Raw genomic sequence first — 12,542 nt, 5'->3', positions numbered from 1 at the left:
ATGGGAAATACTTTCCTCCTCTTTCAGCTCTGGTCCAGCCCCATCTCCCAGCAGCTTCCTCCCCAGTCCATCTCCTCAGCCCTCTCAAAGTCCAGCAGCTGCACGAACGCCACAGAACTTCAGTGTCCCATCTCCGGGGCCACTAAATACTCCAGGTAATTTGTGCAGGGCTTAAGGGAGCAAAACCAGGTTGTCCCTCTTTTTACTTCCAAGTCTGTGCCTGTAATGCACTTTTTGCACAAATGGGGTTAATTGTGGGGACCCAGTGCTGGCATTTGAGAGGATTTTTTTGATAATTTTAACACAGTGGTGTGGTGGGTAAACACAATTTGCTTACAGACTGTGATCCTCTGCTTCCCTGGCAGAAGCTGTATTGCAGGCAGCCCAACAACAGGACAAAGGCAGCATGTCCCACAGCCAAACTCTGAATCCCCAGAACAGCTTGGTGATGGTGGCAGAGGGGGAGCAGCCTGGGGGTGCTTGCAGGAAAGCAGATGGAAGGCAGGCTGTGCTGGGTGCAGCCACCTCTCCCTCTTCCTGTTCAGTGCCTTTACTCCATGGGTCTAACCTGTCCTCTTTTCTGCCTGGAAGGCAATCCCAACTCTGTCATGAGCCCAGCGAGCTCCAGCCAATCTGAGGAGCAGCAGTACCTGGAAAAACTCAAGCAGCTCTCCAAGTACATTGAGCCTCTGCGAAGGATGATCAACAAAATAGATAAGAATGAAGGTAAGTGTGTGTCGACTCCCCCCGCCCCCTGGTGGTGTGCTTGGGGTTGTCGGTGCCCAGCCTTGATAGCCTTTCCCCTTGCAGCAGCAGGTGGTAGGTACCAAGAGGCTTTCTCCTAGATCTGAGCTCGGTAGTCCAGATCAGCCGGGTTACTTCCTACTTGCTGCCGGGTTACCTGTAAATATAGCCTTGTCACGTGCAAAGTGATGAATAAACCATGTTATATCTCTGCAGGAAGTAGAGGGAAACTGGGTGGCAATGAATTTGGCTCTGCCCAGAGTTACCTTCTGTGGCTGAACTGTGTTTGGGCATGGCACACCACGGGCCATATGGAAGGCTGCCTCAGGCATGTTGCACTTTTGCACCCTCTGAAAAGCAGAAGGGATGGACACACTCTCAGTTTGTGCCATCTGTTGCTGTCCTCACAAGGATGCGACAGAGGCCAAGTTGCACCCTATGACCTCTTTCTGAGTGGTTGTCTTTGGCAGAGAAGCTTGAACCTGAAAAGGTACAGACCTCCTTCGCCTGTCAGAAGAGATCTGCTTTCTCTCTGTCCTGCAAGATAGTTCTAGCATAACTGCCTCTTTCAGGAGTGTTTCTTATCAATTCAGACAGGAAGAAGGACCTCAGTAAGATGAAAAGCCTGCTGGATATTCTGACTGATCCTTCCAAACGGTAAACTTGTGTGCTCATTTTCGACCCATTATCTCTTCTTGCTCTCCTCCCTTTGAACATCAAGAGGAGTTGTCTTTGTAAGCGGCAGGAGATAATTAGAGCTAGTTGTGTTCACAGGCAAAATTCTGCTTTATGTTAGTTGAGGGAAAAGGCTCAATGCTCTAGCCTGCCTTGTTCTTGGTTTGTGCTTGCCAAGTGTAGCAGGCAGGAAGTGTCTTCTCTGTAGGAAGAGAGACACAAGAAGCAGCCCCACACAGCAGCGGGGCCAGGTTCCAGTAGGCGGCTTCGTTCTTCCTAGTGACTGTGTAAGCAGCAGTAGTGGGGAGGGAGAGTGCTGTTTGTTGGTGGCTTGCCATGTCCATCTGGGGAACGAGGAGGCAATTCTACTTTCTCTGAAGCAGAAAAGTGTCTGTTCTGAGACTGGCTTTCTTCATTCCTAGCTGTCCTCTGAAGACACTGCAGAAATGTGAAATTGCTCTGGAGAAGCTCAAGAATGACATGGCTGTGGTAAGTTCTGTGTATTTATCTCTGTTCCCCTAGTCCACATTAGCAGGGGGCTTTTCTCTTCTCAGTGATTCTGCACATCAGGAACAAAAGAAGGAAAATGTAGGCAAAGAAGTTGGCCACAGTACAGCATAAAGGTCTGGTCACCACACCTCAAAAAGGATACTGTAGATTTAAAAAGGGATAACCAAAAGGGGCCAGATTGAATTCCCTATGTGGAAAGGTTACAATATTTGGGACCTTTTTATGTTTTGAAAAAAGGCAATTAAGAGAAGACAAGAGTATAAGATTATGCATGGTTTTAAGAGAGGATTAGACAAATGCCTGGAGGATGAAGCTATCAACAGCTATTAGCCATGCCCTTGAATAGCAGTTGCAAGGAATCACAGATAGGGAGAGTGCAACTGTTGCACTCTGGCCCTGCTTCTGGGCTTCTTCCCAGAGACATCCGATAGTCACTATGAGAACAGGATGTCAGACTAGATGGGACTTGGCGCTGACAGAGCTACAGCGCTGTTCTTTTACAAGAACAAATGATTCGCAACTTACACAAGAGTTATGTTCCAGAGGTAGCATGTAAAGCCAAAATCACATATAGTCAATCCTTTAAAAACTGGAAAATGTCCTATAAAACTACTGAAGACTTCCATGCACCTCCGAATGGGCCTAAGACCGCTTTCACTCTCTTAACTGCACATCCAAATGCTCTTCCAAGGTGAGTGCGATGGTGGGCACAATTGCCAGTGTCCCCGCCTTCTTCCAATCCCTCCCATGACTGCCTCTTTAAAAAAAAATCAGCCATGCACATAAAGCTGAGCTCACACAAGTTACACGCACGTAAGTTGCGAGTTGACCATACAAGCAAACTCCAGTGTGTCCAAAGCTGAGTAAGGAGCAATTGCCTGATGGGATCTGAGTAGAAGTCCTTTGTCTCTACATGGAGCTGTCTGAGATTCAATGGACAGATTTGTAAGCTGGCATCTGAGCAGAGGGCCTGAAATCTCAAGTTATTCTTAAAGCTGTTGTTTCCTGGGAGTCCAGCAACACCTACTGACAGAACTGCACCTTCCCTAAATCCGTGTGTGTCTCTTGTATGTCAGCCCACCCCCCCACCCCCTACAGTGCCTCCCACAAAGCAGCAGTACTTGTGCCAACCGTTGTTGGATGCTGTCTTGGCCAATATCCGCTCACCAGTCTTCAATCATTCCCTCTACCGAACCTTTATGCCAGCAATGACTGCCATCCATGGTCCACCCATCACGTATGTATATTCATTGTTCTACTATCTGCTGAAAGATGGCTAAGGAATTGTGAGAGATAGGAAAGCTCAGAGCCCAGGCCTGGAAGGAATAAGATGGCCAAAGATTACTTGTGTGTGCTGCAAGAGATTAACACAGCCACCCTTCTGGAATTTGTCAGATATTTGTGCATATATATTGTTCCGGCTATTTCTGAAGTTATTTTATCTTGCTTTGATATTTTAGTTAGACCAGTTGTTGGGGGCTGCCTTATCGTTTTGTATGCAAAATTAATTAGAAATGAGAATTGAAACGGAAGTTGGCTGTCCTATCATAGGACCCCGGTGACTTCCGCTCGGAAGCGGAAATATGAAGAGGACGAAAGGCAGACTATACCAAATGTATTACAAGGGGAGGTTGCAAGATTAAACCCAAAGTTCTTGGTGAACCTGGATCCCTCCCATTGTAGCAACAATGGCACCGTCCACCTCATATGCAAGCTAGGTGAGTGGCAAGAAAAGACAGCTCTGTCTTCAAATATCCTCTTGACACTTGAAGGCTAAAAGCCTGTATTGGTGGTGGCGGCACCATCAGCAGGGGAGGTTGACTGGGCCTGGTTAAGGTCCAAAACTTGACCAAGAGAGAAAAGGTAACAGAGGATCCTAACCAGACCTTGATGGGTCAGCTGCCTGTTGCTGGGAACAGAGAGGTTGTTTCTGAATTCCTGCTTAATAAAGAGGCTGCCTGATAAGCACCTTTAGGTGTCTCTTGGAGAAGGTTGAGAAAGTAATGCAAAATGTGTCCAATTCCAGATGACAAGAATCTTCCAAATGTCCCACCATTGCAACTGAGCGTCCCAGCCGATTATCCACATCAGAGCCCCTTGTGGATTGATAACCCTCAGCAGTACGGTATGAAAGAACAAGGCAGGCGGAAAATGACTTTTGGGTGGGTGATGGGGTATTGGGTCTACATTAAGCCTTGGAACTGGTGAGTTTAGCCTTTGTGATCCATTTGACCACTTCATATTAAGACTCCCATCCTGTCTTTTGAGTGTGGATTTATTTGTGCTGTAGGAAGAGATGTGGTAAAGTTTGATCTGTGATTTCGGAATACTGGGTTTTTTTGAGGGACACTGATAGATGCCAGGTGGGAAGAAGAGAACCAACTACATTTTTTTACTTATAAACACACACTCTCTTACTAAGTTTTTACAGGAAAACTGCCCTCTCAGTTTTAAGCTTTGGAAGCTCAGAATTCCAGTATCCTAAGGAAATCCTTTGATTGAATTTTGGAAGCTTCAGATATGTAACAAGACACTGCTCCTGCTTCCAATGGTGAGGTGAAGGGGGGGAAAGCCAATGACTCATTTTTCTCAGTTCTGCAGCTCCAAATCCCCAGCTTTGATAACCCATCAGTATGAGTCACAAAACCGCCCACACACAAGCTGCCATCTGGATGGTGTCCTTTATTATTATTTAAATAACAGACTCTTTCTGCTTTTTTCTTTCCAGAAGCAAACCCTTTCTTGCAGTCAGTGTATCGCTACATGATGTCAAAATTGCTGCAGCTTCCTGACAAGCACTCTGTCACAGCACTCCTTAACACCTGGGCGCAGAGCATCCGCCAGGCCTGCTTGTCTGCTGCTTAATGTCTCGTCATCTCCTCTTGCTGGGCCTGAGCTGGAAAAAAACCACAGCCAAGCAGGGCAGGAACGTGTGAAGCAGAAGCCTTAAATTGTTTTTGTTTACTAGGAGCCCGGCTTTGTAAAGAGCCTGGCATTAGGTTTAGTGCTTGTGCTTCTTCTGCCTTTGTAGACCTGCCCATAACTTGATGCAGGGGGTGGATTTTCACGGTTCTTACGGCAGACGTGTTAATGACTTTTTTTAAATGTCTTCTTAGAGAAGAGTGTGTGTAGACTTCTGTAACGGAGTCTCCCTACTATAAGAAAAGGGACAGCGTCCTTCAGACCTCGTCCAGTGCCCAGTATGTATGTATATATGTATGCTTGGTTGGATACCAGCCCAAGAAGAGGCTGCCTGCACACCCACCACACAAGCTGTTCTTTGATAGCTGTGTGCAGTAACTGGCTGAAGCAGGTGAGCGGTTTGTGTCTTCCCAAGTATGAGGCAGCCAGCTATCAGACTGATGTGGCTCTGGCAAGCCATGCGTCAAATGTCATTCATCAACTTGTGCCTCACGGGAGGAGCCTGCCTGGGCACAGGGTGAGACTGAGGCTGCTACACTCAGCCCTGGTTTTGCTTTCTCCTACCTCCCATGCACAACTCTCTTGATCTTTGTGGAAGTATTGCTGTTTTTACATACTTTGCAGCAGAGTCGCTGAATACTGGCTTGTACTCTTCCAACACGGCATCCAATTGCTGTGCTATCTGTAAATGTGTGATTGCTGTGTCAATTTGAGGACATTTTTAAAAATGTACTTAAGAAGCTCTGATTGATTGCAGTACAAAGTATCAATTATTTCATACATGAACTAAGGCATTTGTTTTATTGTAATAAATGTATTGTTCCAGTGTTTTAACACTCACTTATTTTCTCTTGCAACCCCCCAAACTCCTTTGGCTCCACCGCAGCCTGAGCACGAGGGCACAGAAACTTGTTTGCTAAAAGGCAAAGTCACTTTGATGCCCCCTTGACCTGGGGTTCTCTAAGGAGGCTTCTGTGTATTTTGCATCTAAAAGCCCCCAATTCTGTAGTTAAAAAAGTAAACTTAATTACTACTGAAGGTAGAACAGTTTCTAGGGAGAAGTAAGGTCACTGTGATCTTCTGTAGCTATGTGGACAAAAAAGGATTAATTATGAAGTTTTAAAAATTGAGTGGTGAACACCAGAAACAATTTGTTGAAAGTACAGCACACACTCGGAAATGGTTTAGCTGGCTTTCAAACCACTTTAGGGCAAGGAGACACATTACAAAAAGAGGCCAATTGAACCATACTTGCTAAAGTGCTGTCCGGTGGAGCCTGTTCCTCTGAACAGCCTGTGTTCTCTTCTGTCTCTCTGCAAAAGCATTTCCTAGTGTTTGCTTCAGTGCTGGCAGCACAGCCCTTTCAGCAGCAGGCAGTGGTGTGAGAATCCTACTGGAGAACAAAGTGGGCCTGTCATATTGAAGTCTGCATTTAAATAAGCTGCTCTCGCATCCTTCTAACAGGGTATTTGAGGAAGGCAGTGTCCAAGTTTAGTGTCTGCCCCCACACACAAAGAATATTTTTTTTCTGGAGTCTTGGGTTTTAGCCAAGAGCTTGCTCTGATAATTTACGTTCAAAGCCAAAAACTGTCTGATGTTGATGTTTCGTATGTACTAAACTAGTCCTCTGGAGCAAATGGGAACATTTCTCCACCTGCCCAAGTGACAAGTGTTAGCAGGAGTTACAGTAGAATTTGCTTGCACTTCAACACTCCTTTCACCTTAGAGCAGAGAGGTGAGCCAAGGGCAGCACTGACCCAGAGTCAACCCCCTCTGGGGAGCTGAGGCGAGAACTGCACTTCTTCCAAAAAGGCTTTTCCCAGCAACTGATTCAACATCTCTATATCATTTTTATCAAGATTAAATTCGTAAAAATTAAATTCTATTTTTGTTTTTTAAAATAAAAAAAACAAAATTTGCAAGGTCTTGGTGGGAGGGAGAGTCATAAACCTTTTGGCATCACCACAAGAGCAGTCAGTAAACTTTTTTTTAAAAAACAGACCAATTTTAGAAGTGCTTTAAAAGGGCCACAAAACTTTTTGGCATCAGGACACCACTGGGGGGGGGGGACTCAAAGGAGCAGTATGTAATGGCATTTAAAAAAAAAAAAAGACTGTTTGGGAAGGTGGGGGAGTCTAGTTTGAAAAATGTTTACATTTCAATTAGATCCTCACCACAAAATACTTTTTTCTAATTTGGGAAGCCTGCTGGGAGACTTTTAATTGCAAAACTTTAATAAAAAGTTGTGAGTGGCCTGTGCAGTGGTGGACCTCGGGATCTTAAATTTATGTGACACCCAGATTTAGTTGTCCCCCCTACTTCTCATGCTGCATTCTAAATCGTAATTGTGGGGTCCTTGCAGTTCCCCAAAGTCCAAACACCCAGTGTGACCTAACCAATCATGTTCCCCTTAAGCCATCTCTGGCCTGTGTTAAGATAAGATGCCTGCTTACCATTTCTTAGGACCATTCTTCACCTTGGGCAACCGTGTGACCTCTTGGTTCCTGAAGGAAAACATTAATTAGCATTTATAGGTAAGTGCTACTTCATAGTAGGTCACAGAGTATTTATTCTGGCACCAACGATTGGGCACTGGGAAAAGAATTCTTGCCTCTTGCCCTTTCTTCATGCATTATGTCCTTCCATAGGGCACAGAAATAACACTTTTGAGACTCACAGGAGCATCTTAAGTAGCAAAATACCACTGCAGCCTGCTTTCTCAGCTCACATGGAAATGCCCCAACGCACCTGCTCTCAAAATTGCAGCTGCCATCAAAGTTCCTAGTAGGTGAGATCCAGCACTTTAGTAAGCATTTCCATGCTCTCTCCACATAGGTAGGCTACTCCAAGCATAACCACTTCCTGCTTAATTAAATTTAAGCCCAGCTACAAAGAAAAATTCCAGTGAGGTTAAATTGCTGGGAGGAGTGAAATTTAATCCTACATGGAGTTAACAAGCAGGCTAACTGTATTGGGAAGTGGGAATCAACAGCCAGCATTAGGAGGAGTCTGCAGAGGGAGGCGGACAAAGTGATAGTCTCAATGCGTTTTATGGAGAGTTAATTTGGACAATTGCTTTCAGCTGCTATTTTCTCCTCAAGGAGATAGGATGGTGACAGGAATGCATGGGATCTCTAAAGAACTGCAGAGATCACAGAAGGTTCCCTGGCAAAAATTTGAGCTCCTATCTCACATGTGCTCACAAATAGCTTTGTGAGAAGAAAGTAGCTAAAAGAGCCATGGCTGAACCACTCATTAGTTCTAGCGACCACCTAATCAATCAACTGTGGTACTTTGGAGACCCTGCTGCAACTCAAATGAGATATTCAGGGGTACCATCCTTCCTCTTTCCATTAAAAACCACCTTACCCAGCATGACCAGCTAGCATGTAGTCCTCAGGAATTCTTTTGGTCTTGTGGATATCTTCCAAGCACGATCTCAAATACATCAGCTGAAGAAGAAAGGAGGAGAGTGTGTGACTTTCCTGCTCCTCCTGCAATGTCAGCTTCCTGCCTCTGAGGGACCCAGGAGAGCAAGCAGCCTCACCTCCTGCATCTGCATGTGGTTGATGTTCCACAACTGCCGAATGACCACTTCGCACTCCTCCAGCGTTGGTGGCTTCCGCATGTAGGAAGGGAGCACTGTCACCAAGAAGGGGTTGGAAGAAGCAGCAGGGATTTTCACATCTCCTGCCCTGCTTTGACCAGATGAAAAAGGGATGGGGGACGTCATCCTGTCACAAACATCTGCGTCTCTGTAACAACACAGTTGAAGTGTGACCAAGGAACAGTTATTTCGGTGAAGTACAGGTGGGCAACCTACGGCCTAAGGGACTGACTGGCACTCTTTTCAAGTAGCCCCAACACAGGGGCTAACCAACTGCCCTATTCTTTCATCAGTTTTAGTTTCCTTCCCATTTCTCTTGGCTTTAAAAATATTTTCTCCCTTTTTATATAGCTTATATGTTACATTACATCTTATATAGTTACATGTTACATTAAAAAAAATCCTGACTGAATGACCGGGGGGGGGGGGTCCTCCCAGCTGTCAGATCACTGGTGGGCTTTAACAGTGTGTGCTGGTCACTAATATCAGAAAGGAATTGCTTTCACTTGCTGAACAGTCTGTTGTACAAAAGAAGCTACGTATCTATCTGAGAGTAACCACACTTAGTCTAGCAAGGCGCAAGTAAGCCTGCGTAAGCCTGAGAATTCAGCACAGTTCTGCACACGACAGTGTGGTGTAGTGGTTAGAGTGTTGGACTAAGACTTAGGAGACCAAGGTGCAAATCCCCACTCGGCTATGAAGCCTCCCAGGTTACCTTGAGCCATTCACAGCCTCACAGCACAAGTTCACTCACAGGACTGTTGTAAGGATAGAATGGAGAGGGGATGTGTGTACACCACCTTGATAAATAGTAAGCAGAACTTTTAATCATCAGTAACAATAACAACAGAGTGAAACTTGCTGCTTTGTTTTAGAAGTTACTGCTACTTTAGTGGGTGTTCTCAAACCTGGGATGAGGTGCCTCTTCTGGAACCGTTTCCTGCTCCGGCCTGAAGTCCTCCAATTCCTTCCACATTACTCTATCTGCTTCCTTTTCTATAATTTCTTCTTCTGCACTCGTCTCGTCCATCATGAACTCGCCACTTACTGGCTTCTTTTCCAGCTCCTCAGAACCTACAAGATGTTTAGGAAAAGGCTGCATTGCTAATACACTCAAAACACTACACAGTCATGGCATCAGATGCATTGTGGCATCAGACGCTATATTTTCAGCTTAGACTCTGTGTGTACCTTGTTCTCTGTGCTCTTCTTTTGCTGCTGGTGCCACCATCTTCAAGCCGGCACTTGTCTTCCCTGGTGCACTGCTTCCTGGCTGTGTCTTACTAGGCAAGTTGCTGGAAGAATGATCTACAAAAACAGAAAGAAAGGAACTAGTTGAATAATCTAGCAGACAGGTGCATACTCCCTTGAAGGGCTAGCACCAGTACCCATGTATGAGCGCATAACCATAGGGAAGGCCAAACAGGACATTTTCAGAAGGGAACCTTTTTGTGTCTTGGCATCCTAGTAGCTGAAATATTCTAAGAGAAACCTGATCCTGGAGCTCCCATGCTTGGCATCAACTCCTTGCCTATCAAGAGCTGGGAGGCACTCAGTTGGACCCTCTTCACCTGCTCCATGTCAGTCTGTGTATTTGCCTACTCATTCATCCCCTTCAAGAAACACCAAGCCTAATCTCTTGGGTAACAACCAGGGCTCACATATTACAAGCACCAGCTTCACTGGACTCGCCTACCCCCCTCATTACCAACTCTATGCTAAGAGCTTCCGAACATGGGGCTGTCAAGGAATCTTGCCTTGTGGTTTCTAAGTACAAAGGATTTTGACAGGTGGGTGGGGCATCCACCTGTCAATCATGGTGGCATTAATGACACCCCCCAAATACAGCTGTCAAATTCAGTGGGAGGCCGAACCTGATCAGCACCTGGCCCTTGGAACCCAAAAGGTTCCCCAGCCCTGGTTTAGGTGAAGCAGCTGTGTCAGAAACCATCATATCCATTCCTGAGCCTTGAGCGGGCAAGTGACTAGTTTCACTTTATAACTGAAACATGGGCAGTGCAAGGCTGTACCTTTCCTCTGAAGTATCGGGTGCATGATGAGCTTATAATGAAGATCTGCAAGAAAAAGAAAAGGCCTTGTTATTGTGGCCAGCCCACCCCTCCTTTAACTGGTAATGTTCACGCCCATTCTTTTACTTGGGGATGGAGAGGGAGAGACTTGAGGGGGCAGCAAACTGGGTGATTGGATCTAGGTGCCCGGAGCTGGAGTGCTGCTGCTGCAACCACCTCTTTTTCAGGGAAGGGTGCCAACTTGAATGAAATATTGGGGGGTGGGAGCAGGTAAGCAAGGCCCGCCCTATATAATTGACCACATGACGCGGTGGTATTTGAATGGCAATGCCCATCCACTTTGGGGCTGCCGAACCCCCTCGTATATTTTCTCGGGGGAGCCGGATTTCCCTCGTCCCCTGGCTCCTATTTGAGGGGTGGGGTATCCTTCCGGCTGCCCACCCTTGTTCTGCCTCTTGAGGACATCGATCTCCTCGTGGAGCTTCTGGAGGGTCTCGGCGTGCTGCGCTTGCAGGAACTTGAGGCTGCGCTCCAGGTCGGTGGCCGCCCTCCTCCAGCCGTCGGCGCTGGGAGTCCGAGGCGGCCGAGGAGGGTGAGGTTGAGAAGCGGGGTGCGAAGGCGACGGCTGAGCCGGGGACGCGGCCCTTTCCGGCGACGGAGGCTGCTGCCCGCCGAAGCGCGACCAGGGAGGCAGGTGGAGGTTGTGCTGCTGGTGGTGGAGCTGCTGGGTGCGGCCCAGCGAAGGGAAACCGGAGCTCTGCATGGCCGGGGACGGGAAGGAAAGCGACGGAAGAGCCGGGTGCGCAGAGGCCTCAGACTCGACCAGCTCGGGTGTGAGGAGAAGCAGCCGGGCCGGGGCTAAGGCGCATTTCTGCCGCCGCCGGCGCCTCCTCTTCAGAAGAGCTTTCCCTCTGAGGCGCTGCCCATTCCGCCTCAGGAGCGGGAGGTCGTTGGCCCTTTCGCTTCTCCTCCTCCTCCTACCCGGGCGGGAAACCTGAAGGGCCGAAGCGCCGCCGCCTGAGGAGAATTAGGCGGCGGCTCTGCGTCCCTTCCCGCCGCCTCCTCCTCCGACCAGCCTCGCGCCGCTCCCCGCCCCCGCCTCTGTCGCCATGGCGACGGGCGCTCTCTCGCTCGCACCACAGTGGCCGGAGGAGCGAAAGAGGCGCGAAGCCCCGGGAGGAGGAGAGCCCCGCCCATCGAGCGCGGTGAGGGGCGGGTGTTAGTCTCGCCTCGTCATAAGGGAAAAGGCGTCGTGAGGGGAATGGCGGGGAGGGGGAGGCATGAAGGGGCAATAACTCAAGAGAGGCCTCTTACCCTCGAAGACGATAAAGGGTCAGGGGGCGCACCTCTGGCTAGCTCCCCACCAGGAGTAAAAAAAACAAAAACTGGGGGAAAGGGGCAGGGAAGCCCCGCCCCACATGATCAATCGAATGTTATCGTGCGCTACAGTATTTGAATGGCGTTGTCCAGATGTCCAAGAGAACAATAACTACCAAACTTTTAGAAGACATTTGAAGGCAGCCCTGTTTAGGGAAGCTTTTAATGTTTGATGCATTACTGTATTTTAATATTCTATTGGGAGCCGCCCAGAGTGGCTGGGGAAACCCAGCCAGATGGGCGGGGTATAAATAATAATAATAATAATAATGCTGATTGGTTTCTATGCTCTCCAACCCACCCACCTGCACCGCAGTCTCCAAACGGCTAAGAGCACAGAGAGCATGGGGCTGGATTGAAGACCATCCTGCAGGGCCCAAATCACCCCAAAGTTAGCCCAGTAACTTGGAATGATACCTGGGTGCCACGATTTGGGACCTCGCTGGATGCCATGACCCAGGGAGGGTGCTAAGAACCCACAGGGGAAACACAGCACAGCATACAAGTAGGCTCGCACATCCTCTCATATTTAGGATACCCGAGTGCTATAACTCGGGAGCCATAACTCCTGAGATGCAATAATGCCAGACTTCCGGTTGCTGAGTTGCAACTGCGAGACCAGTTAAGCCTGGCCTGAGACAAGGGTCAAGAAGGAACTGCTCTGTGGCCAAGTAGAA

The 12,542-nt window shown here is 47.8% G+C and overlaps 2 protein-coding genes across 5 annotated transcripts in view; one reads left to right on the top strand and one right to left on the bottom strand.

Annotated features, from left to right (window-relative positions):
- The window catches only part of MED15 (mediator complex subunit 15), a 31,286-nt gene extending 25,601 nt beyond the window's left edge, over nucleotides 1-5,685 (top strand). The window contains exons 11-18 of the mRNA XM_081893539.1: nucleotides 28-155; nucleotides 592-726; nucleotides 1,338-1,401; nucleotides 1,842-1,908; nucleotides 3,006-3,166; nucleotides 3,481-3,647; nucleotides 3,956-4,054; nucleotides 4,658-5,685. Of these exons, the coding sequence (XP_081749665.1) occupies nucleotides 28-155; nucleotides 592-726; nucleotides 1,338-1,401; nucleotides 1,842-1,908; nucleotides 3,006-3,166; nucleotides 3,481-3,647; nucleotides 3,956-4,054; nucleotides 4,658-4,794 (958 nt within the window). The 3' untranslated portion in view covers nucleotides 4,795-5,685. The remainder of the gene's footprint in view (nucleotides 1-27; nucleotides 156-591; nucleotides 727-1,337; nucleotides 1,402-1,841; nucleotides 1,909-3,005; nucleotides 3,167-3,480; nucleotides 3,648-3,955; nucleotides 4,055-4,657) is intronic.
- CCDC74B (coiled-coil domain containing 74B) lies at nucleotides 4,592-11,633 on the bottom strand. Of its 4 annotated transcripts, none has more exons than XM_081893418.1 (9): nucleotides 10,930-11,631; nucleotides 10,489-10,533; nucleotides 9,650-9,766; nucleotides 9,367-9,532; nucleotides 8,399-8,606; nucleotides 8,221-8,303; nucleotides 7,305-7,355; nucleotides 6,103-6,244; nucleotides 4,592-4,825 (listed from the first exon to the last, which is right to left on the bottom strand). In XM_081893418.1, exons 1-8 carry the CDS (start codon nucleotides 11,249-11,251, stop codon nucleotides 6,106-6,108), a joined length of 1,131 nt encoding a protein of 376 aa, XP_081749544.1. In that variant the 5' UTR covers nucleotides 11,252-11,631; the 3' UTR covers nucleotides 4,592-4,825; nucleotides 6,103-6,105. The 4 variants fall into 4 exon arrangements, with proteins under 4 accessions (XP_081749544.1, XP_081749543.1, XP_081749545.1 ...); XM_081893417.1 differs by having other exon boundaries at nucleotides 4,804-5,533; XM_081893419.1 differs by lacking the exon at nucleotides 4,592-4,825 and having other exon boundaries at nucleotides 6,030-6,241; nucleotides 10,930-11,633.
- Between the last annotated feature and the right edge of the window lie 909 nt (nucleotides 11,634-12,542).

Source organism: Podarcis melisellensis (assembly GCF_964234715.1).
Source record: "Podarcis melisellensis genome assembly, chromosome: 16".
Taxonomy (NCBI): Eukaryota; Metazoa; Chordata; class Lepidosauria; order Squamata; family Lacertidae; genus Podarcis; species Podarcis melisellensis.
Note: the sequence above shows the minus strand (reverse complement) of the source record. Positions and strands in the feature narration are given on the sequence as shown.